The following is a 21,408-nucleotide window of genomic DNA, read 5'->3' as shown; positions in this document are numbered from 1 at the left end:
TGAACTCCCCACTCCTTGCCGTACTTTTGGCTAGCCACACGGCTTCCACCAGAGAAGTGTGAACTTATGGAAAATAAGAGGGGGTTGTGTTGGGGAAGCCAAGCCGGCCTAAGTTGTGAAATTGAGGTTTGTCCCAAGGGGGTCCCATGTTGGCTCCTGGTTGACCCGCAGGGATATGGATGCTGAGAACACCCCCCCTCGACCTTTTCCCGCTCATCTGCAGCACTGTCCCCCCCCCCCCCCCAGCATACCTTCTCTTCAGGGACAGTGTCTGTGGGCACATCACTCATTCACGTGCGAATAGCGCTTCTCAGACTTTTGGCAGACATCAAAATTACCTGGGGGTGGGGAGCTTGTTAAGAAAAGCATATTTCTGGGTTTCCTCCTCAGAGGTTCTGAATCGGTGGCTCTAGGGAGGGCTCAGAAACGGCCCTTTGGCACGTTTTCTGATGGAGGGGTCCCCTGCTCGCACCTGGGTAATCCCCTGGCTCTACAGAACGGGCACGGGTGTTCAGGTAAATGTGTGAAATAGATCTGGAAATAGATGCCGTGTGCTGGGCTGTTGTGTAAAACCTAACCCATTGCTGTAAGCGCTCAACTTTGGCTGAACGTGAGAAGTACCCGCAGTGCTTCCCCAGTGTTTTGTTATGAAAACTGTAAAACATACAGAAAACGTGGAAGAAGGGTACGGCGAGCACCCACAAATCTGCTGCTTACATTCTACAGTTAATATTTTGTTACATATTTGCCCTATCAGCCATCTGACCACCCATCCATCCATCTGTCCATCCACCCACCCATCCTCCCATCAATCCATTGACCAGTCCATCTTTCCATCCATCCATCGGCCAGTCCATCTATCCACCTACCCATCCGCCCACCCACCCATCCATCCATCTATCATCCACCATCCATCCGTCCATCTATCCATCCATCCATCCACCCATCCATCCATTGACCAGTCTGTCCTTCCATCCATCCATCCATCCATCCATCCATCGGCCAGTCCATCTATCCACCCACCATCCACCCATCCACCCATCCCTCCATCTACCATCCACCATCCACCAGTCCATCTATCCATCCATTCATCCATCCATCCATCCACCCATCCATCCATTGACCAGTCTGTCTTTCCATCCATCCATCCACCCATCCACCCCTCCATTCATTGACCAGTCCGTCTTTCCATCCATCATCCATCCATCCATCCATCCATCCACCCATCCATCCATTGACCAGTCCGTCTTTCCATCCATCCATCCATCCATCCATCCATCCATCCATTGACCAGTCTGTCTTTCCATCCATCCATCCATCCATCCATCCATCCATCCACCCATTCATCCATTGACCAGTCCGTCTTTCCATCCATCCATCCATTCATCCATCCATCGGCCAGTCCATCTATCCACCCACCATCCACCCATCCACCCATCCCTCCATCTACCACCCACCATCCACCAGTCCATCTATCCATCCATCCATCCATCCATCCACCCACCAATCTATCTGTCCATCAATCCACCACCCCACCCATCCATCCATTTTATTTTTTTGTGCATTTCATACTGAGTGGCAGTGGCAGACACGAGTATATTCCACTCCTCTATGCTTCATGTGTATCATTAACTAAGACTCCATTTTTGCTCACAAATCTCTATTTTAGGTAAAGTTACATACAGTGAAATGCACAAACCATAAGGGCACCGTTCGCTTTTTGACAAACGCACATTCCTGTGAAACCCAAGCCCCCGTCGTAATATAGAACATTCCCTACCCCAGAAACTTCCCTCATGCCCCATCCCAATTAATTCCTGCCCCCACGTCCCCACCAGAAGCAATTCGACTTTTATTTCCTTTCTATTGTAGGTTTTTTCTGTTACAGAATTTAGTATAAATGGATGCTTCTAGCATGCACTCTTTTGCATATGGCTTCTTTCTCCTGGGGAGCTTTTTAAGATCGCCAAGTCTAGGCTGCACCACGGAACAATGACATCAGACTCTTGCGGGGGTGGGGGGTGGGGTGGACTCAGGAGTCAGTATTTCTTTTCTTTGCTGAAATATTTTTTTTTAAATTGAAGCATAATTAATACATGGTGTTCTATTAGTTTCAGGTGTACAGGATAGTGATTCAACAATTCGATATATTGTTCAGTGCTCATCAAAATAAGTGCATTCATTTTTTTTAATGTTTATTTTTGTTTTTGAGAGAGACAGAGACAGAATGCGAGTGGGTTAGGGGCAGAGAGAGAGGGAGACACAGAATCCGAAGCAGGCTCAGGGATCTGAGCTGTCAGCACAGAGCCCGACGCAGGGCTCGAACCCACGAGCTGCAAGATCATGACCTGAGCCGAAGTCGGACGCTCAACCGACTGAGCCACCCAGGCGCCCCCACAGTGAATGCATTCTTAATCTCCTTTAACTATTTCACCCGGAGTGAACATTTGTTTCCCTTTAATTCTCCCAGGTGGTTGTACTATGCAGCCAAGCTTGAAATCCACTCCAATCTCTAGCCATCCTCACTCTAAACCCTGTATCTCAGCTGCCCCATCCCAGTCATGTTCTCACGTTAGAAGTTTGTCTCCCTGGAGACCCGTTCCCTCATAGGTGTTTGTGTCTGTTTTTAGGGGGAGAGACAGATTTTTATATTAGTACACAGGCCATTTAGCATTCTTGCAGAAGTGGTTGCTTTTGGGTGGCTTTGCCAAGGTCGTTGTTCGAACTGAAGGTCACCAGCAGCTCCTTGACTTACTTCTTTCTGTATGACCGAGGGGCCCCCGCGTGCGTCCCCTCGAAACAAAAGCCTCAAAACAATCCCCTCTGGTATAGGAAGCAGTTTGAGGAAGATCTGTTAGTCCGGGCCCTCCCAGTCTTCCGGCTTCCAGAAAGACCGAGGCTGGACCTCCGAAAGTCCCTTCCACCTTCCCATCCTCTGTCCAAAATCATTAAAAAAAAAAAAAAAAAAAAAAAAAAAAAGGTAGTAAAACAAAGACATGGTTAAACTTGTTGAAACTGATAGTTTTAGGAGACTGAACCAAGGCGGATTGTACCCTTACCATGAGCCCCATCGAAAGTTTCGTTTGCACTGACCTTTCCTGTCTGTAGCCTCACATCCTAGCTCTTACTTTGGGGGCTCACAGCTATGCTATGTGACGTGGGCCTTGGTAGTCCTGTTCTGTGAGTGGAGAAACTGAGGCAAAGCTTGATGTCATCAGCGGTCCATGAAACTATTCAGCGCTTTCTCTGTGATCCCAGAGCTGTCTCTGGACCGCTTTTGAGGAGGTGATAACAAGAATGGCCCTCTCCCTGGAAACATTGACAAGTTCTAAATATCTGATGTTTGGGCAGAGTAGGGGGGGTTCCTAGACCAATCAGAGCCCGGGCAAGGGAGGTATCTCTGCTTCGGAATCGAGTAACGGGCGATTTGTAAGCTGGTGCTCATCGAGCTGTGTGTCCGCCTACGGGCTCAGCCTTTCCACGCATCGTGTTGTTTTACAATCCCAAGAGGCAGTGGATTTTACTGTTCCCATTTTGCAGACAGAAAACTGAGGCTCAGAGAAAGGTGGAAGCTAGCCAGCTCCACCGTGGCCACGTTTGTGGCTGGTGAGGCACATCCGCGAGGCCTGACTTCAGAGCCCCGACTCCACACGACCACCCTGATATTCAGTTACCCGGAGATTCAGCCGGGGAGCCCCGAGTTCTCAAACCGAAGTGCCGTAAGTGGTGGGGGCTCACAGCCACAGAGGGAGAGGCGCCTTTGAATTTCTTGGTGCCCCCTCGAATCCTGCAGCCCCGGTTGTTGAACCAGCGGTGGGAGAGGGTGTCCAACTTCTTAGCGCGCCCGGTTCTCACCGCGCCTTCTGCAGCGTGCTGGTGCGGCATGAACTGAGTCACGAAAACAATGGCAAAGCCCTCCGTGCGCTGAGCTCCGTCCTGCCTGGGCTGAGCTGTCCCCGGTCCCCCCAAGCGTCCACGCACGTGAGATCAGAAGAGCGTCCCTGAGCGTACTAGAGAGTGAATAAATCGCCAAGGCCCTTGTGGGATGGTGGGAATTTTAATCACAGATTAAGGTACCAGCAGAGGAGGAATTTGCTCCGCGGGGACAGGGATTTTGCAATCCCAGTCTTGCCCCAGCAAGCTGCTTCGGTTGTTTGAGAAGGGCTCGCTGGGCTTGGCGGGGGTTGGGGGCTGGGGGGGGGGGAGCGACAACACCCCTCCCCCCCCCAGCACCCAGCACCCCTGCCACCTGCTCTCGTGAAAAGGCCGATTCAGTTGGCTGCAGTGGAAGACCTTCTCGGGGGCGTTCATTAGCTGGCGGCGGGCAGTTTGGCCGCGGATCGCAGTATTCCCTTGTAACGTTTTACAGCCCAGACCCGGCGACAATGGCGTCATTCACTGCACTCGCTCACGTGGAACAGAATGTGAGCGGGGGCCCGAGCCGGGGAGAAGCTGCTCTGCGGGGCGCCGGCACCCAGGGCGAGCGGAGGGGCTGAGGACCCCGGCTTGTGTCGGGCGAGCCCGGACTGAGCACAGCCTGTCCTTGAGGATGTGGCCGCGGCTGGCAGAGAGCAGGGGTGCGGGCGGGGGGTGACCTTCGGTAAACTCAAGGCCGCTCAAACGGTAGGATTGACAGGTTGACCAGTAGAACTTGATGTTGCCCGATGCAGCCCATCTCCAGCTGCTGCCACCAGGATGCCTTATGCGACAGGGCATGTTGCCCAGGCTGTTGCTGTGAAGGCAACAATTCCCTGCGATCAAGTGTAAGTGAGCTGGCAAGAGCTTTGGAATAGCACTGAGCCCGGGCGAAGCTCGGCTTTATCCTCTGCTGTGCCATCTGGGGAAAGTTGCTTGACCTCTCTGAGCCTCAGCTTCTTTACAAACTCTGAAGTGCATGTAATCCTACCGGTGAGGTGGGCATAGCGCCCGGATCAAATGAGGGTAAGGCTTCAGTTCATCGCCCGGAAGACGAGGGTAAGGCTGGAACAAAACAAAACAAAACCCCCAGCACTTTGTTGCTGCCCCGGATTCTTTCTTCTTGTTTTTTTAACGTTTATTCGTTTTTTGAGAGACAGAGACAGAGCGTGAGCGGGGGTGGGGCGGGGAGAGAGGGAGACGCAGAATCCGAGCTGTGGGCCCAGAGCCCGACGCGGGGCTCGAACCTATGGGATCGTGACCTGAGCTGAAGTCAGACGCTCAATGGACTGAGCCGCCCAGGCGCCCCTCCTGATCCTGATTTTTTTTCTAATTTATTATTATTATTTTTTTTTCATTTTATTTATTTTTGACATAGAGAGAGAGACAGAGCGCAAGTGGGGGTGGGGCGGGGAGAGAGGGAGACGCAGAATCCGAAGCGGGCTCCAGGCTCCGAGCTGTCGGCCCAGAGCCCGACGCGGGGCTCGAACCCACAAACGGCGAGATCGTGACCTGAGCCGCAGTCGGAGGCTAACCCAGGCGCCCCAAGCGCGCTGGATTCCTCACTGCCGCTCTCGAGCTGTAGAGGAAGACAGTTTGTCTTCCCCGCTGCAAGGACGTTAGACGCTGTCTTGTTGCTACTGACCGCGTTCCTTTGGTGCGTTGGGGAGCCCGGGGAAAATCCCACCCCGCCCCGTGTTGGTGGATTGCCGACGCTTTCCCCCCTTTGTGTCAACCCCGTACCGATGGAGGGGACGCTTCGCCGTTGCACGCTCCTGTTTTGACACCTGTCAGATGGACTTGGGGACGTTGCACGGCAGGCACCGAGAGGGAGGTGTTCCTGATTGACGGTGGGGATGATGTCTCAAGCGCCTTGCAGAGAAACAAGCTGTGAGGGACAAGCGGCTGTTGGGATAACGTGGCTCTCCCACTTCTGGGAGTGTTAGTAATCAAAAGCAGGGTTTGGCCTTTGGAGAGAGTTGTTTTGCAAGTTGGCAGCACTGGAGGGGAGAATTCCACGGAGTCCATTGATACATTCTCTTGTAAAATCCCTCGGCCAACATTTTTTGGGAGTTGTTTTCTTTAATTAAAAAAAAATAACCTTCCCCATTAAGAACATACGACTGAAAGAGATTTCCCCCTTCCTGTCGGAGCTCTGGCAGCCCAACTCTGGAACTAAGCAGACCCGAATAGAATTGCCAGCAAGAGTTGACAACTTTTGTAATGTTTTATTATTATTCTAATTTTTCTTCTTCTTCTTTTTCTTCTTCTTCTTCTTCTTCTTCTTCTTCTTTTTCCATTACGTAGCTGGAACCTCAAAGAGAGGACCGTAAAGCTAATTCTATTCCTTTCAAGCCTCTGGCCCCAGGGGGGAGTTCTGAGTGTTGTGGCTGCTCAGGACGGCTCCAGCTTGGGTTCTGAGATGGCCCATAGCACGGGAAAGCTCCGCCAGGGGACCCCCGGGTGTCGTGAGGGTTCTGTGCCCTCATGGAAACTTGGCGGACGCTCTGCGTCCCCTGCCTGGCTACTCTGACGTGCTTTCGCGTGACAAACAAAGTCCGGGGCCAGGGTGGAGATCATTCCAGCCCCCGAGGGGTGGGAGAAGCGGGAGAGGAATCTTGGGCCCTGGGCCCTGCTCTCCTAAAAGTATACTGTGTTCTGAGAATGGAAAGACACGATCAGGAGCCTGCGGAGAAGTTGTTAGGGGACGCCTGGGGTAGAGTCCTGGTGGTGGGTCTTTCTAGCTCTGTGACCAGGGGCGGCAAGTTGCTTCTTCTCCCAGGGCCTTGGTTTCCTAATCTGTAAAGTGGGGACAAAACCAGTCCCTACTTCCTAAGAGTCACAGAAAGGATGGAGAGGGCCAATGCAGCGCACCCTTCAGAATGTGCTAGATGCAGCGCTCTTTGGACGTGACATGATTTCACGTGTGCTCTTTTTAAATGTAGATTTATTTTTATTTTTAAGTTTTTAAAAAAATTTTAATTGTTTTTATTTTATTAAAAAAAATTTTTTTTTAACGTTTATTTATTTTTGAGACAGAGAGAGACAGAGCATGAACGGGGGAGGGGCAGAGAGACAGGGAGACACAGAATCGGAAGCAGGCTCCAGGCTCTGAGCCGTCAGCACAGAGCCCGACGCGGGCCTCGAACCCACAAACCGTGAGATCATGACCTGAGCCGAAGTCGGACGCTCAACCGACTGAGCCACCCAGGCGCCCCTTTAATTTGTTTTTAAATGTTTGTGTATATTTCAGAGAGACAGTGTCAGTGGGGGAGGAAGAGAGAGAGCGGGAGACACAGAGTCGGAAGCAGGCTCCAGGCTCCGAGCTGTCGGCACAGAAGTCGGCCGAAGTCGGCCGCTTAACCGACTGAGCCACCCAGGCGCCCCTCTTTGAGTTCAATGAGTATTTATTTCAGTTGCTCTACAGTTGCCGTCGCTTTGCAGATCTCGTCGCTCAGAGTGAGGCTAAACGCACTCGGCGAAAAACGGATTGAAAAACGTGATTCGTAAAAGAAGAGGGTGGTTCATGGCAAAAATCACAGCTGAGTTTGGGATTTACTGATACGTATTTCTTCTCGGGAGGCGGTCGTAGCCTGTTTGGTGGCATGGGCCTCTCTGGTGGCCTCGTGAAACTGACGTGTCACTTCTCAGAGTAACACGATTCGACGCATCGTAGCAATTGTGTGGATTGCAGAAGAACACCAGCTGTATTAAAATACAGTGATGGAAGTATTTTTATTATTTATTAATTCTTTAAGAGAGAGCGTGAGTGAGCGAGGGGCAGAGAGAGAGAGGGGGGAGAGAGAGAGAGAATCCCGAAGTGGGGCTTGAGCTCAGCTGAAGCAGGGCTCAAACTCACGGACCGCGAGATCGTGACCTGAGCCGAAAGCCAAAGCCGGACGCTTAACCGACCGAGCCACCCAGGTGCCCCTCCTCATTCTTTTTCAATTCTGTGTAATATTCCATTGCTCGGCTCTGTCAGAGTTTACTTAGCCATTAATGAGGGCATTTCAGCCATTTCTAGTTTTTCCCTGGGCTGCAGGGAAAAGCCTCAGGCTTATGTCTTTGTGCACTGACCCGGTCAACTTCTTAGGGAAATTCGTCATAATTGGATTGCTGGATCTGCATTATTGTATATTAAAAAAAAAAAAAAAAAAAAAAGGGATGCTATCCAGTCGCCTTCCAGTAAGGATGGGATAGATCACCCCTCCATCAGCCTGCACACTGATTGTGGTTTTCCTGTCCCCGATTTCCTCTCCCCACTCCAGATGTCAGCAGCCCCCTTCCCTGCATGGATGAGCACACGTTGGGGGTCAGACTAGAATCTTCTTATGAGCACAGATGCTCCTCTCAGTTCTCCCTGTTTTGAAAGTAATTATCGGGGCGCCTGGGTGGCTCAGTCGGTTAAACATCCGACTTCGGCTCGGGTCACGATCTCGCGGTTGGTGAGTTCGAGCCCCGCATCCGGCTCTGTGCTGACAGCTCGGAGCCTGGAGCCTGCTTTGGATTTTGTGTCTCCCCCTCTCTCTGCCCCTCCCCTGCTCATGCTTTGTCTCTCTCTCTCTCTCTCAAAAATGAATCAACGTTAAAAAGTTAAAATTATTTATTTATTAAAATAAAAAAAAGAGTTTCATTTATTTATTTATTTTGAGAGACAGAGAGAGCATGAGCAGGGGAGGGGCAGAGAGAGGGAGAGAGAGAATCCCCAGCAGGCTCGGTGCGGTCAGCATGGACCCCGGGGTGGGGCTCGAACTCACGAACCTTGAGATCGTGAGCTGAGCTGAAATCAAGAGTCGGACGCTTAACTGACTGAGCCGCCCAGGCGCCCCTCACTTCTCCCTTTTATCGTAGAGCCACCCCTCCTCCCGACTCCTCTGCAGACTCTTCTTCTGACCCTCCTCACCCACCCGGCTTCCTGTGGGGCTCCCTCCTTCCCGGGGGGAGGTTCCTGGTGACATTCCCAAGCTCTTATGAGGAAAGGAGTGGGAATTCCTGGTGTGAAAGCCGAAGGCAAGGGAATGTGGCGCGTGCGAGCCGGACGAGTGCGAGAAACCAGATTCTGAGCACCTGGGAGGAGGCTCTTCCTAGGATGTCACTGGATTTTCTTCTGCTCGGTTTCCCCGTGGGACGCCTGAGGCTCAGAGGGGCACACGGTCTATAAGTGATGGCGGGGGGGCCTGAATCTGGGCCTGCCCAGTCCTAGATCCTGTGCTCTGTTCTCTGTTTCCTTTGGCCCTGTTCTGCCTTCCCTCCTTTCTCTCTCTCTCCTTACTCCCTCAAAACGACCACAGTAATGATGACGGCCGTCGTTTGTTGAACGCTCGCTCTGTGCCCGCTACTGTTCCGTCTTTCACACGTATGAATTTCTTTTTTTTCCCCTCAACGATCCTTTGGACTGGGGATTTTTACTATCCTTGTTTCACAGATGGAACAACCCAGGCACGGAGGAGAAGTTGAAATATGATGTCAGTGGTGACCAGTAGAACAGCTCAAAAGGAAATTGTAAGGCACAGATTAGGGTAGCCGGGGACCGTTCCTGACTATTCTAGAGGGTCAACTACCTTTTTCCTAATGTTGACCAAAGACCTGAGCGCCGTTTGAAAGATGGAAACCCAGGAGTTAAGCCTAAGTGACCCCGACTACTCAGCTCTTTTAGCTTTTGAATTAGGGAATTCAAAGACATACGCAACAGATTGAAGTATTTCAAGATGCTGTGTGTTCATTGATCATGAAGAGGGTTCCTCAGCGGTGGAGCTCATTTAACTTTCAGTATACATACAGAACTATACGTAAACCCACTTGCCTAACGTATAAGGCATGAGCAGTTAGTGCCTAAATATATATGTCTGTTTATTTGATGCACTTGAGTACAAGTGGATCGCTTCACTCATCAAAGACGCTTTTGTTTCTTATGCTGTGGCACATTTCTGGTGGATTCTCTGATCCCGTGGCTCAGCCAGCGGGGGCATCTGTATGGGGGGCACTGATCCACAGTATTTCTCACCTTCTCTCTTTCAGTAAAGAATATCCCGTGGTTCCCAGGAGCACAGTAAGACAGAAAGTAGCCTCCAACCACAGTCCTTTCAGCAGTGAGCCTCGAGCTCTGTCCTCCTCGTCCAACTTGGGGTCCCAGTACCAGTGCGAGAATGGTGTATCCGGCCCCTCCCAGGATCTCCTGCCCCCGCCCAACCCATACCCACTGCCCCAGGAGCACAGCCAGATTTATCACTGCACCAAGAGGAAAGGTGAGTGTGATACTCCCTGCCCACCTGGCCTTTCTGTTTTTCCTTCCTTTCCTTGGGGGAAAAAAAGTACACACAACTACATTTGTTTATTTAAAAAACGTAAGCAATATAAAAACTCACGGAGGTTGTAAGAAACTCAAACCATTATCTGCAGAACTTGACATGTCTCCTCCAGTTCTGGCCCCTTCCTTGGGGAAAATGTATTGGAAACGTCCAGTCTTATTTGATTCGTTTACACCCGCACGCGCAAGCACATAAAAATGGTTTTGTTTTTGCTTTTAACGGCTGATATTATGCCGTCTGAATATCGCAACTTGCATTTCTTAAACTTGAGACTATGCCGCGGAGGGTCTTTTCACGAGCCTAGAGCTGCCTCGTGCTTTTTAGTTGCCGAAGGGAGAGCGTTGCCCCCAAAGGGTGAAGCCGCGTCTGCCTTTCCACCCCCACTGGCAGACACGGCGGTTGCTTCCAGCATTTTCGTTGCCTCCCGCGAGCCATGCTGCAGGGAGCTTTCTTACAGTTGGATGTGCTTTGGTTTATGTGCTACGGTTTCTCTTGGGTGGGTGGATCCCGAGCTCGTCTTCTTGCCTTTCTAGATCAAAACCAACCAACACCCAAAAAAGAAAGAAAGGAGAAAAATCACAGCGGGTTGTTTTTCTCCCCTTTGCGTTTTGTCTTTAAATCTGGTTTGAACTCTGTCTGAGACGCTGCGTAGTTTTCTTGGCCGAATGAGAAATGGGGACTTTTCCTGAGTCATCTGAGTCTAGGGCTATCATACCGAAGGGAATTTCTGGTGGCATATTTTTCGAGCCAGAATCAAAGTGGTTGACATGGGGGTGGGGGGTGTGCGGCTGAGTTCAGCTTTACTGGAACCGTTGCTTGTGTGAGTGGCAGACAGGCACGGTGGGGACAGCGTGGGCAACGGGGCTGGAGGACCCAGGCTCGAGTCTCAGCTCTGCCGCCAGCTTCTTGTGTGGCCTTAGCCAGGTGTCCTGGCGTCTCTGTGCCTCAGTTTCTCACTTTGTAAATGGTGCCGAGTTCCCGAGAGCACCTGATACTTGGTGAGCACCCGGCAAGTGTTGGCTCTGGTTACAGCTGTCGCTCTAGGAAGTGTGTCCGTGGAGGGGGAGGTGGTAAGGCTCCTGTCCCAGTGAAGCTTCGAGAAAGATACGGGACGGAGGGGACTACATACAATTGGGATGAATCCTACCTTTGCCAGTTGCAAATTTTTATGATTAGGGGCAAGTTACTTAACTGTTCTGAGCCTTATTTTTTCTAATCTATAGATTTGGGCTCACGATTAGACCTATAGGCTTGGTGTGAGGATGTCATGAAATTGGGCTTGTCGTATATACATATTGTTTAAGTTTTATTTTATTTATTTGAGAGAGACAGAGACCGTGCAAGTCGGGGAGGGGCAGAGAGAGAGGGAGACACAGAATCCGAAGCAGGCTCCAGGCTCCGGGCTGTCAGCACAGAGCCTGACGCGGGGCTCGAACTCACGGACTTCGAGATCGTGACCCGAGCCGAAGTCGGACGTTTAACCGACTGAGCCACCCAGGCGTCCCTCGTGCTTGTCATATTTAGCACAAGGTGGACCCAATAAGCAGTCACTGGTTTGCTCCGGCGGGCCCAGTGTGGCCTGATGTGTCTCCCAGCCTCAGTAGCCAACTCAATGCCTTTGGAATTCCAGTGCCCAGCGTCTGGAACATCTTTAAAAAAAAAAAAAATATATCAACTCACTAACAACTGATGGAAACAGATGCTTTGGCAGTGTTCTCTGAGCTGAGGTTACTTGAGGAAAGTCGCACGGTTTGACTATTTGACGGGTACCGATCTCGCAGCTTGACAGAGAGAAAGGCCGTCGTTGGTTCAAGCCCGGGGCTGGGGTGCTGATCTGGGTGAGGCTGTTTTCCAGGCTGAACCTGAAGCCCGTCCACGCTCCTTGGATCCCAAAGGGTGGAACAATGATATCACCCCAACAGACCCCCTGGCCCGGCTCCCAGCGTGTCCGCTGCTGCGTGGCCTGGAGACCAGATGCGTGCAAAAATGTCTGCCTCTCCAGGCCCCAGCAGGGGTTGAGGATGTCACCTGGGGCACAGGACCCTTGTTCTGCACAGAGATCTTGTTCTGTGTTCTGTGTAAGGGTGCCCCGCCCAAGCTCTCCACCACAACCTTTCAACAATGCTGCTAGGTAGGTGCAGTTATTCACCCGCTTTACAGGTGGGGAAACTGAGGCCCAGAAAGGTAAACGCACGTGCCGAAGGCTCCCCGGGGGGGGCAGAATTTGAACCCATGCGGAGGAAGAAGTTAAAAAGAATCAAGGCACTTTTTTAAGGCTCGATATTTACAGCGGCATCCGTGTCAATGCTTTGTTCTCCTGGAGGCGGCGGGGGAGAGTCGGAAGGCTTTGAATGCCGGGGGAATGGACCCCCTCCCGTGATGGGAGCAGGTGACCCGCACAGGGCACTCGGCGGGTCCTCAGGTGAGCTCAGGGTCAGCTTGAGATGGCCACGGGCGAAGCCAGTGGGGTGGCGGCCAGTCTGTGGCAGGAGGTCACAGCAGCTGACGCTTTCCGGCTGCGGGCAAGCCCCCCGCTTTCTCAGCCCTAACTCCCTCTTCTGCAAAACGATGAGTGTGATAACAGCACCTCCCCCGTAGGGTTGCGGTGAGATGGAACGAGATGGTCTAAGGGCGCAGTGCCCGTTAGCTGGCCGCCGCTCTGCGCTTCTGAAGCTCACGGTGGCGAGGGGGTCGGATGTCGTCCCGCGTGGTGACATAACTGATGACCACGGTGGGCTAATGCTGCAGAGGAGATCTGCAAAGTGCTGGTGCCTGTGAAGCGGGGGTGGGGGGCGGGGGGGGGGGCGGGAAACCTCTGCCCTTCTCACCCCCTGCCACCCCCGCCCCAAAAGGGAGCTCCCAGGGACAGCATTCCAGCCAAGCTCTGTCTGTCCTGCGTGTCTCGGAGACGACAAAAAGCAATTCATCATCAGCCTCCATTGTAAGGTGATAAGGAATCAGCCAGGTTTCCTTCCAGTTTGGGAGTCCCGCGAAGTGGTGACTCCATGGGTGGCTTTCCCCGCCCCCCCCGGCCCCCTGCCTGCCCCACTATCTGACTTCCCCTCATTGTCTGTCTCCTTTCCAACGAGCCCAGGAGGCAGGCCCAATGAAATGTCAAAGGGCCAGGCCGGCCGGAGGGCTTCTTGTGTTTGGACCCAGCTGTCTCCCAACTATCTCTCCCGATGGATGGAACCAAAAGAGCTGGGAAGGTCTTTTATCAACGCCACTCAATCAAATCCAGGACCCCGGGGCCTGGGAGAACACTTGTCTGTCTCTTGTTCCCCCTCCCACCCTGACAGCCCCCCCCCCCCCCCACCGCCTTCCCACATTTAGATATCAGAGGCAACCCAAATAAAGATTTAAAGCAAAGCCATATACTGCCTTGGCCCTTCAAAGGCAAGTCAGAGGTGGGAGGAAGGGCGGGGAACATAGTTTTGCAGGGTGCATTTTGTCGGCGCTGTGTGCTTTTTCGAGGAATTTCACATCGCTTCCTTCCTTGGACCCGCGCTGTAGCCCCTGAGCCGGGGTGGGGGTGGGGGGCTCAACATTTTGCAGGGTCAACAGGGGACCAAGAGGTTGGGGTCGCTTCCCAAGGTCACGGGGCTGGTGAGTGGCAGATTGGGGACGCATTCGTCAAAGAAATATCGGTTGAGCTCTTACTGTGTCCGGGGCGCTGTGCTGAATATGGGGGATAAGCCGGGGGGGGGGCGGGGCAAGGTGGCTGGGGTCCCTGCTCTCCCGAAACCTGTACTCTCACTGGGGAGACAGATAGTAATCAAGTGGATGAATTTATGATTTTCAGGTGGTGGTTAAGTGAGGGGCAGACTGGGGTCTTTTGGTTCCCAGTTGAGGATCTCCCTACAGTACCATTCCAGTCCTTTCCACGTTGGGCTAAGAGCTAACATTACGGGTACACGCACCATTCTTCATCCATCCATCTGTCCATCCATCCGTCCAACCACCCACCCATCTATACCCATCCATCCACCCACCCATCCATCCAGGTCAAGGTTACCACCCTTTCGTATTTTCTGAACACAGCGGGTTTCGTGAAAGCTGAAACGCTAGGCCCTCTGTCTGAAAGAGCACGGTTTTGTGACCCGGAGGGACTGAACTATAGTTCCGTTTCTGACTTCCTAAAGGTCACTCAGCCGAGTGGCTGGTTACTGTGGTCTTTCATCTGAGTGAACCCAGTCAGCGAGGGAAGTGACCTGTTTGGGAATAGTGACAAATGTCCTTAACGGGAATAGCGATTTCAAAGCAGGCTTGTGGGTTTTCCGGCTCGAATCCACCCAGACACCCTCCAGCACGGGACAGCCTTCCCAGGGCCATCTGTCCCATCTTCCAGAGGGAAAGGAGAGTAGACCCGTCGTCCCTGGACAGCTAAGATTTGAACACATGATGGGCAAGGAAGATAGAAACTAAAGCACACTTCTTATGTGCATTCCTACAACAAAGTTAAGTATTAGCCTCCTATATAGTCAAAAACGGAAATTGGAATGGTAAAGTGGTTTGCCCAAGGTCACATAGCCGAGGGAGAGTCAGAGACGTGACCGCGCCCTAAAATCTGTGGTCTGGATTTATCATCAAAGCCACGTGGTCCAGAATCAAAAGCCGCTAGAAAGACGCAAGGGGCCGGGGATTTTCACGGGGCAACGAGGTGACGGGTGCTCAGCATCCCGTAAGAGCTTTCCCGTAATTCAGGAGACACTGCGGGGTTCAGGACAGGTGGACTACGACGGAGCATTCTTGTTCTTCAACTTCCTGAACCTGAGCTGTTGGACCCGTCTCACGGAAGACTTGATGGCTGACTACGGCGCGTTCCCGGGCCGTGGAAAGTAGGCTTGGCTGGGAAAGAGGTCTTTGCAGTTGACCGGTTGGTTATCAGGCTCCCAAGAAAGAGAAGGAAACCAAGCCACAACCCAAAAGGACACAGGGGTCACATCCAAACCATTTATCGCGACCCACTTGAAATCTGGATCCGTGCTTCGGAATTTCTTGACAGTGTGATGAGGTCCAAGAGGAATGTGAGAATGTTCAGGACCTGCTTTCATGAACAAGCCAGTGTTTTGCTTTTCCTTAGGACTCTGCATCAGATCTTTGGGTTATTAAAGACTGGAATGTGTAATTTTACGATTTTCCAAAATGCGCCTCGGCCTTTTTCATATTATTCTTCCTTTTTTTTTACTTGTAACAAATCTGGAAGGGGATCAGAAACTCGGGAATGGTTAGTTTGCCTTGTTTTTTTTTTCTCTTGCCAAGGGTACCCTGCAGCTGTACTTTTTATGATTGAAAACGGGAACGCCCTGGTTAAATGGAAAACCCAAAGGTTATGATTCTAGCAACAATGGAAACATTCAGATTTATGGATCCGGCGGCGGGGGTGGGGGTGGGGTTGGAAGGAAGCATGGAGGCACGATGGGACCAAGGGAGGAGGTGGGGAGGACAGAAAAGGTTGCGTGTAACAATGTCTTCAAGATGCCAGAAGAGATGCCCCGTGGAAAGGTGAGAAGTGTGGCCACCGGCTCATCTGGATGGCTTCGAACATTCGGATGGTTGGCATGATGTGGATGAAGCACCTGGGAAAGCGGCCGCGTTTTTTCCCTTTCTTTTGGACACAGGCGTGGGCGTCCTCTGGGGCCCAGATGTGTCCCAGAAAGAGTCTAGCTGACAATTAACGCGCTTGCTGTGAGGCGGCTACGATCCCAGCGTAGATGTGTTTTGATTGGGGAGATTTTTTTTTTTTTTTTTTTTTTTTTTTTTACTTACCTGTGAGGGTCACTCCCGAGCTGGATACCAGGGCAAGTGTTTGGTGGAACCTAAACTCAGGCCATCCTATCCGAGTTGGGGAGCTGTTTTAAAATCCAGTGCAAAACCAAAGGACTCCCTGTGGGGTGAATGAGTCACTTGGAGCTTTCTAGCAAGGACCACCCCCCCGTGCACAGGCTCACAGGCTGTTAGCCTCCCACCTTCGCTGTTCAGGGTGGGCTGGAGGGGGCCCCTCCCCCCCCACCCCCGCCATGTGTGCTGAGCAGGACCATGACTGTTTATTGACCTCTCTGTCCACCCACCGCCTGGCACTTGGTAGGGGCTCAGTACATCTCTGTTGGATGACTGGGTGAGTGGCCTTGGATATGAGAAATCTGGAGCGCTGGAAGCAAGGTGTGGTTGGCAAAGGAAGCCAGACCTGACCTCGAGTCCAGCCTCTGCCCCTTCCCTGCGTGACCTCGGGAAGGTCACTTCACCAAGCTTCGGTTTCCGCCGCTGAGACAGGCTGGAGAGCAGCCACCTTGAAGAATTACTGGGAGATTAGGGTAAGGTCACTTAGGAGGTGCTACATAAATAATAACTCGTATCTCCTCCCATTTTGTTCTTCGCCCTCCCCGCCAGGCCGTCGGCCATCACAGTGAGGGGGAGGAATGTTCCAGTGTTTCTTTCTTCTTCACACCCCCCAATGACAGACATATCTCTTTCTTTCTTTCTTTCTTTCTTTCTTTCTTTCTTTCTTTCTTTCTTTTTTTAACATTTAATTTTGAGAGAGAGAGAGAGACAGAGCGTGAGCAGGGGAGGGGCAGAGAGAGAGAGGGAGACACAGAATCCGAAACAGGCTCCAGGCTCCGAGCTGTCAGCACAGAGCCCGACGCGGGGCTCGAACCCACGAACCGTGAGGTCACGACCTGAGCCGAAGTCGGACGCTCAGCCGACTGAGCCGCCCAGGCGCCCCACGACAGACAGATTTCTTAACATTTATTGATTTGAAAGAGATTGGAAGAGGAGGACGGAAAATCTCCGGGCTGGGGGCTGAAATTCCAGCTAAGGAATGAATGAATCTGTGTTGGGGTTTACACCTTGGTAGAAGTTCTCAAATATTGCCTCCCTAAAGGAAACACCTGGAGGCGTGTTAATCTACATCAGGTCTGCCGAGGGACCAACTGGTGGTGTTACCGTTGCAACAAGAGCTGCTCTTGACGAAAGCTATCGGGAGATTTACATGCTTGATTTTATTTAATTCTTAGCTGCCTGATGAGGTAAGTAGCATTAACTCGGATTCAGAGACGCTAAAAACGAGTCTCCGAGAGGGCAGGCGCCCTGCTGGTGTCTCACAGGCATTAAGCAGAAGAACGAGATCGAAACTCACATACGTCTCCGCTCCTTAACTCGGGGTCCGGATTTTAGGGGATCCGTGAGCTCCGCAAACTGCACGCGAAGCTGTGCCAGGCACGTGCCGTTTTCCAAACTTTGTATTTCAGTGGATTTTTCCAGGACACAGCCCTGCACTTTTGTTCCCAAACGAGGCAGTGACCCCAGAGTCACGAAGGGAGACCCTCTTCCAGGGACAGAAGTACCTCCGCTGCCCTACGCCGGGGACTAGTGTCTGGGGAAGGGAGTGGACTGACGTTACGTTGTAGCAGCTCTGCAGATGTTAACTGAGCCTTGCTCACGGAGGCATCGGGAGAGGAGCTGGGGCGGCGTCCGAGCGCCCAGCCCTGTGTGCACGACGTGTCCGTCTGTCCTTCCCATCTGTCGCACGGGTATTTTAGCGCATGGCTTTTTGGGTAGTGTAGTACCGCAGGGCAGAGACTTGCAATAAGCTCCCTTGAATTGCAACCCTCGCTCCCCTGTTGATCAGCCACGCGCGTGAGGCCTCGGGCGAGTTTCCGAACCCCTGCGTGCTTCCTTCTTGCCATCTGCAACATGAGGATAATCCCAGAACCCACGTCACGGGGTACTTTCCGGAGACAGCTTGGAACAGCACCAGGCAGGGGAAACGCGGCTGGCGTTTGTTTTTACTGTTGTTGTTGACGGTGTTATTACTGTTTTGCGCACGCAGAATGTACCGGAATCTGGGAATATCGTGATGGGTAGGACAGTGTCCCGCCTTCATGGAACATACGTGCCCGAGCGGAGGGAAGGAAAGAGGGATAGTTGTTACTTATTGGGTGTGTTTTTTTTTTTTTTCTTTTTTCTTTCTTGTACCAAGCTCTGGACTAAGTTGCTTAATCTGTATTTTTCTGTCTCCTTCTCAACACCTCCCTTCACCATGAAAAGTGGAAAAGCAGAAGCATGTCGTTACTGTCCTTTCCATGTTATAGATGAAACTGAGCTCAGAAAGGTCAGCCTGTTTGCTCGAGGTCTCTACCCTCTTTATTTTGTTTTGTTTTGTTTTGTTTTGTTTTGTTTTGTTTTATTTTGTTTTATTTTATTTTATTTTATTTTATTTTATTTTATCATTCTTATTTACTTAAAACAACTTATTTAATGTTTATTTATTTTTGAGAGGGAGAGAGAGAGAGAGACAGAGACGGACTCCGAAGCAGGCTCCAGGCTCCGAGCCCTCAGCCCAGAGCCCGACGCGGGGCTCGAACTCACAGACCGTGAGATCGTGACCCGAGCCGAAGTCGGATGCTTAACCGACTGAGCCACCCAGGCACCTCCCCTCCCTCTTTTCTTTTTTCTTTCCTTTCTTTTCTTTTCTTTTCTTTTCTTTTCTTCTCTTTTCTTTTCTCTTCTTTCCTTTCCTTTCCTTTCTTTCCTTTCCTTTCCTTTCCTTTCCTTGTGTTTTCTTTTCTTTCTTTTCTTTATTTCTTTTTTTTTTTAATCAGAGAGGAGGTTGGAGCTGAGTCTCCCGGACTTGATTCTTCACGCCTTGGGCCCGAGGTCCCCCTCCGCCTTCAGAATGAGGGGTGGCTGGTCCCGGGGCCTCACTGGTCTCTCTCCTCCTGTCTTAGCAGATGAAGAATGTTCTACCACGGACCACCCGTATAAGAAGCCCTACATGGAGACGTCGCCCAGCCCCGAGGACCCTTTCTACCGCTCCGGCTACCCCCAGCAGCAGGCCCTGAGTGCCTCCTACAGGACAGAGTCGGCCCAGCGGCACGCCTGCATGTACGCCAGCTCCGTGCCCCCCAGCGAGCCGGTGCCCAGCCTGGAGGACATCAGCTGCAACACGTGGTCCGGCATGCCTTCCTACAGCAGCTGCACGGTCACCACGGTGCAGCCCATGGACCGGCTGCCCTACCAGCCCTTCTCCGCTCACTTCACCTCGGGGCCCCTGGTCCCCCGGCTGGCTGGCGTGGCCAACCACGGCTCCCCGCAGCTCGGAGAGGGAATGTTCCAGCACCAGCCCTCCGCGGCCCACCAGCCCGCGGTCAGGCAGTGCGGGCCTCAGACTGGCCTCCAGTCGCCCGGCAGCCTTCAGCCGTCCGAGTTCCTGTATCCTCACGGCGTGCCGAGGACCCTGTCCCCACATCAATACCACCCTGTGCACGGGGTTGGCATGGTGCCAGAGTGGAGTGAGAACAGCTAAAGGGAGGGCTGCTTCGTCACAGACGTTGGCCGGGGAGAGAGAGAGAGAGAGAGAGAGGCGGAGACAGACGGAAGCAGAGAGGACCCCCGCGGGAGGCGTTTCTCCTCCGCAGTGTTCACGTCTGCCCTCGAGAGCCCTGGACGCTGATCTAATCAGTAGCTCGAAACCACAATTCAAAAAAGGTGACTTTGTCGTTTCAACACTTAAAAAAAAAAAAAAAAGACAAAACAAACAAACAAACAAACAAAAAAAAAACCCAAGATGCACCCCACCTGCCACGACCACTCCACGCGTCGGCCGGCCATGTTCACACCACCTCCGGGAGTCCTCCGTGATTCCTTCTTTGGGCCTCCAAAAGGCCTTTGCCTTATCGAGGGTTTTAGCCTAAAGGTGTGGCTGGAGTCTTTCCTGTCTCAGTGTTAATGTTGACGTTGTTATATAATAAATAATAATATATTTTTTCTTTCAATTTTCTTAACGGGACCCAGTCCCTTATGGGGGGGGAGGGGGGGAGGTCTGAGGCAAGTGTGTTTCCTATATGTACTTGTGGGGGTTCCCCTCACGTACACCACGGCCGGAACCGGAGATTCGCCACCCTGCCCTTGACTAAGAAATTACCTACCTCTGCCACGTGATGTTCTCGAGAAAGTTCCCTACGTCCTGGCCTTTGTCCGACTTTTCCCACCTTGCCGGGCCTCGCGGAGCCCCGCTTGGCCCTTCTTCTTTGCCAGCGGGGTCAGCATAGCGTTGCACTCCGTCTGGCCTCCTATCTTACTCAGCCCTCCCGTCGTCCCAGCTCTGTGTCTTTCCAGCCGTCTGTCGCTAAGACGTGGCCTATAGCTTCCCGGCCGGAAAGCTTGCTTTGAAAAACTTAAAAAGCCTTGGGTTACACGCGGGCAGAACTGTGATAAGCCAGGAGCAAGCTCTGTGCCGACAAGCGTTGCAAAAAGGCCAAAGCAAATATTCGTCCTGATAAAACACAAAGCCAGCCCCAAGCTTCCAAATGGCCGTCACCGTCGACCCGGCCCGGACGCCACGCGAGGCCCGCCGTTCCTAGAGAAAGGGCGAGACGTGCTCGCCGATTGGTTTTCTCCAAAGCGATCATACCAATGCCAGATGCCGACACCAAACTGTGGTTATTGAAAGCAGAAAACAGTATTAAAAAAAAAAAAAAATAAGCGTGTAAGTAAAATGTTATTGCAGGGTTCTTCAGATGTAATATTTTACTGGTACTATTTATTTATAAATAGGAATTCTAATTAAGTAATAACATGAAATGAAATCCAGCATGGGAGCTGGCCAAGAGCTTTTAATTTTATGAATACTCAAAACCAAGTTTGCGTTTTTTTTTTTTCTTTCGAATGTGCTTTGCTTTCTTGATTAAAAAAAAAATTTTTTTTTTTTTTTTAAACTGACCCTAATAAAGAGAACAGGGTAATATGTGAGGCTAAGTATGTCCAAGTATGAGCGAGTGTGTATGTTTGTACGTGAGTGTCTTCATGCGATCACGTCTTTTGATGTTGCTACGGGGGTGGGGTGAGAATTAAGTAACCATTTCGTGTATTTGTGCGCCAATTAATGCCTAATAAATACCACGTGCTTAAAAAAGTATAAGGGACTTGGATCCCCCCCTTTTATTTTCCTTGTTCTCTCTGCTGATTGAATAGAGGGGAAGTTAGGTGGAGGAAATAGGAAGAAATTCTCTTGCAGGTGCATTTTTCGTCCCGTTTTCTTTGTCCTCCTGCTCTCAGGAAGTGTGTGGGATCCCGTACGTGTGTGTGGTGGAGCTGTGAATGTATTTATCCACTGGCCTGTGTCCCTGGAGTGGGGTTAATTGGTTTTCACCGAATTCGTGCCGGCATCGGACAAGAAAAACCG

The 21,408-nt window shown here is 51.7% G+C and overlaps 1 protein-coding gene across 12 annotated transcripts in view; it reads left to right on the top strand.

Moving 5' to 3' along the window:
- Positions 1 to 21,141, top strand: part of TBX5 (T-box transcription factor 5) — an 84,558-nt gene extending 63,417 nt beyond the window's left edge. For 6 of the 12 annotated variants that reach the window (XM_045456934.1, XM_045456931.1, XM_045456930.1 and 3 more), the window contains 2 exons: positions 9,934 to 10,160; positions 18,953 to 21,141. In XM_045456934.1, the coding sequence (XP_045312890.1) occupies positions 9,934 to 10,160; positions 18,953 to 19,530 (805 nt within the window). In that variant the 3' untranslated portion in view covers positions 19,531 to 21,141. The remainder of the gene's footprint in view (positions 1 to 9,933; positions 10,161 to 18,952) is intronic. The other 6 variants (XM_045456937.1, XM_045456940.1, XM_045456938.1 and 3 more) reach the window with 1 other exon arrangement.
- The last annotated feature ends 267 nt before the right edge of the window (positions 21,142 to 21,408 follow it).

Source organism: Leopardus geoffroyi, chromosome D3 (assembly GCF_018350155.1).
Source record: "Leopardus geoffroyi isolate Oge1 chromosome D3, O.geoffroyi_Oge1_pat1.0, whole genome shotgun sequence".
NCBI classification, from domain to species: Eukaryota; Metazoa; Chordata; class Mammalia; order Carnivora; family Felidae; genus Leopardus; species Leopardus geoffroyi.
This window is presented reverse-complemented; position numbering and strand designations above follow the sequence as displayed.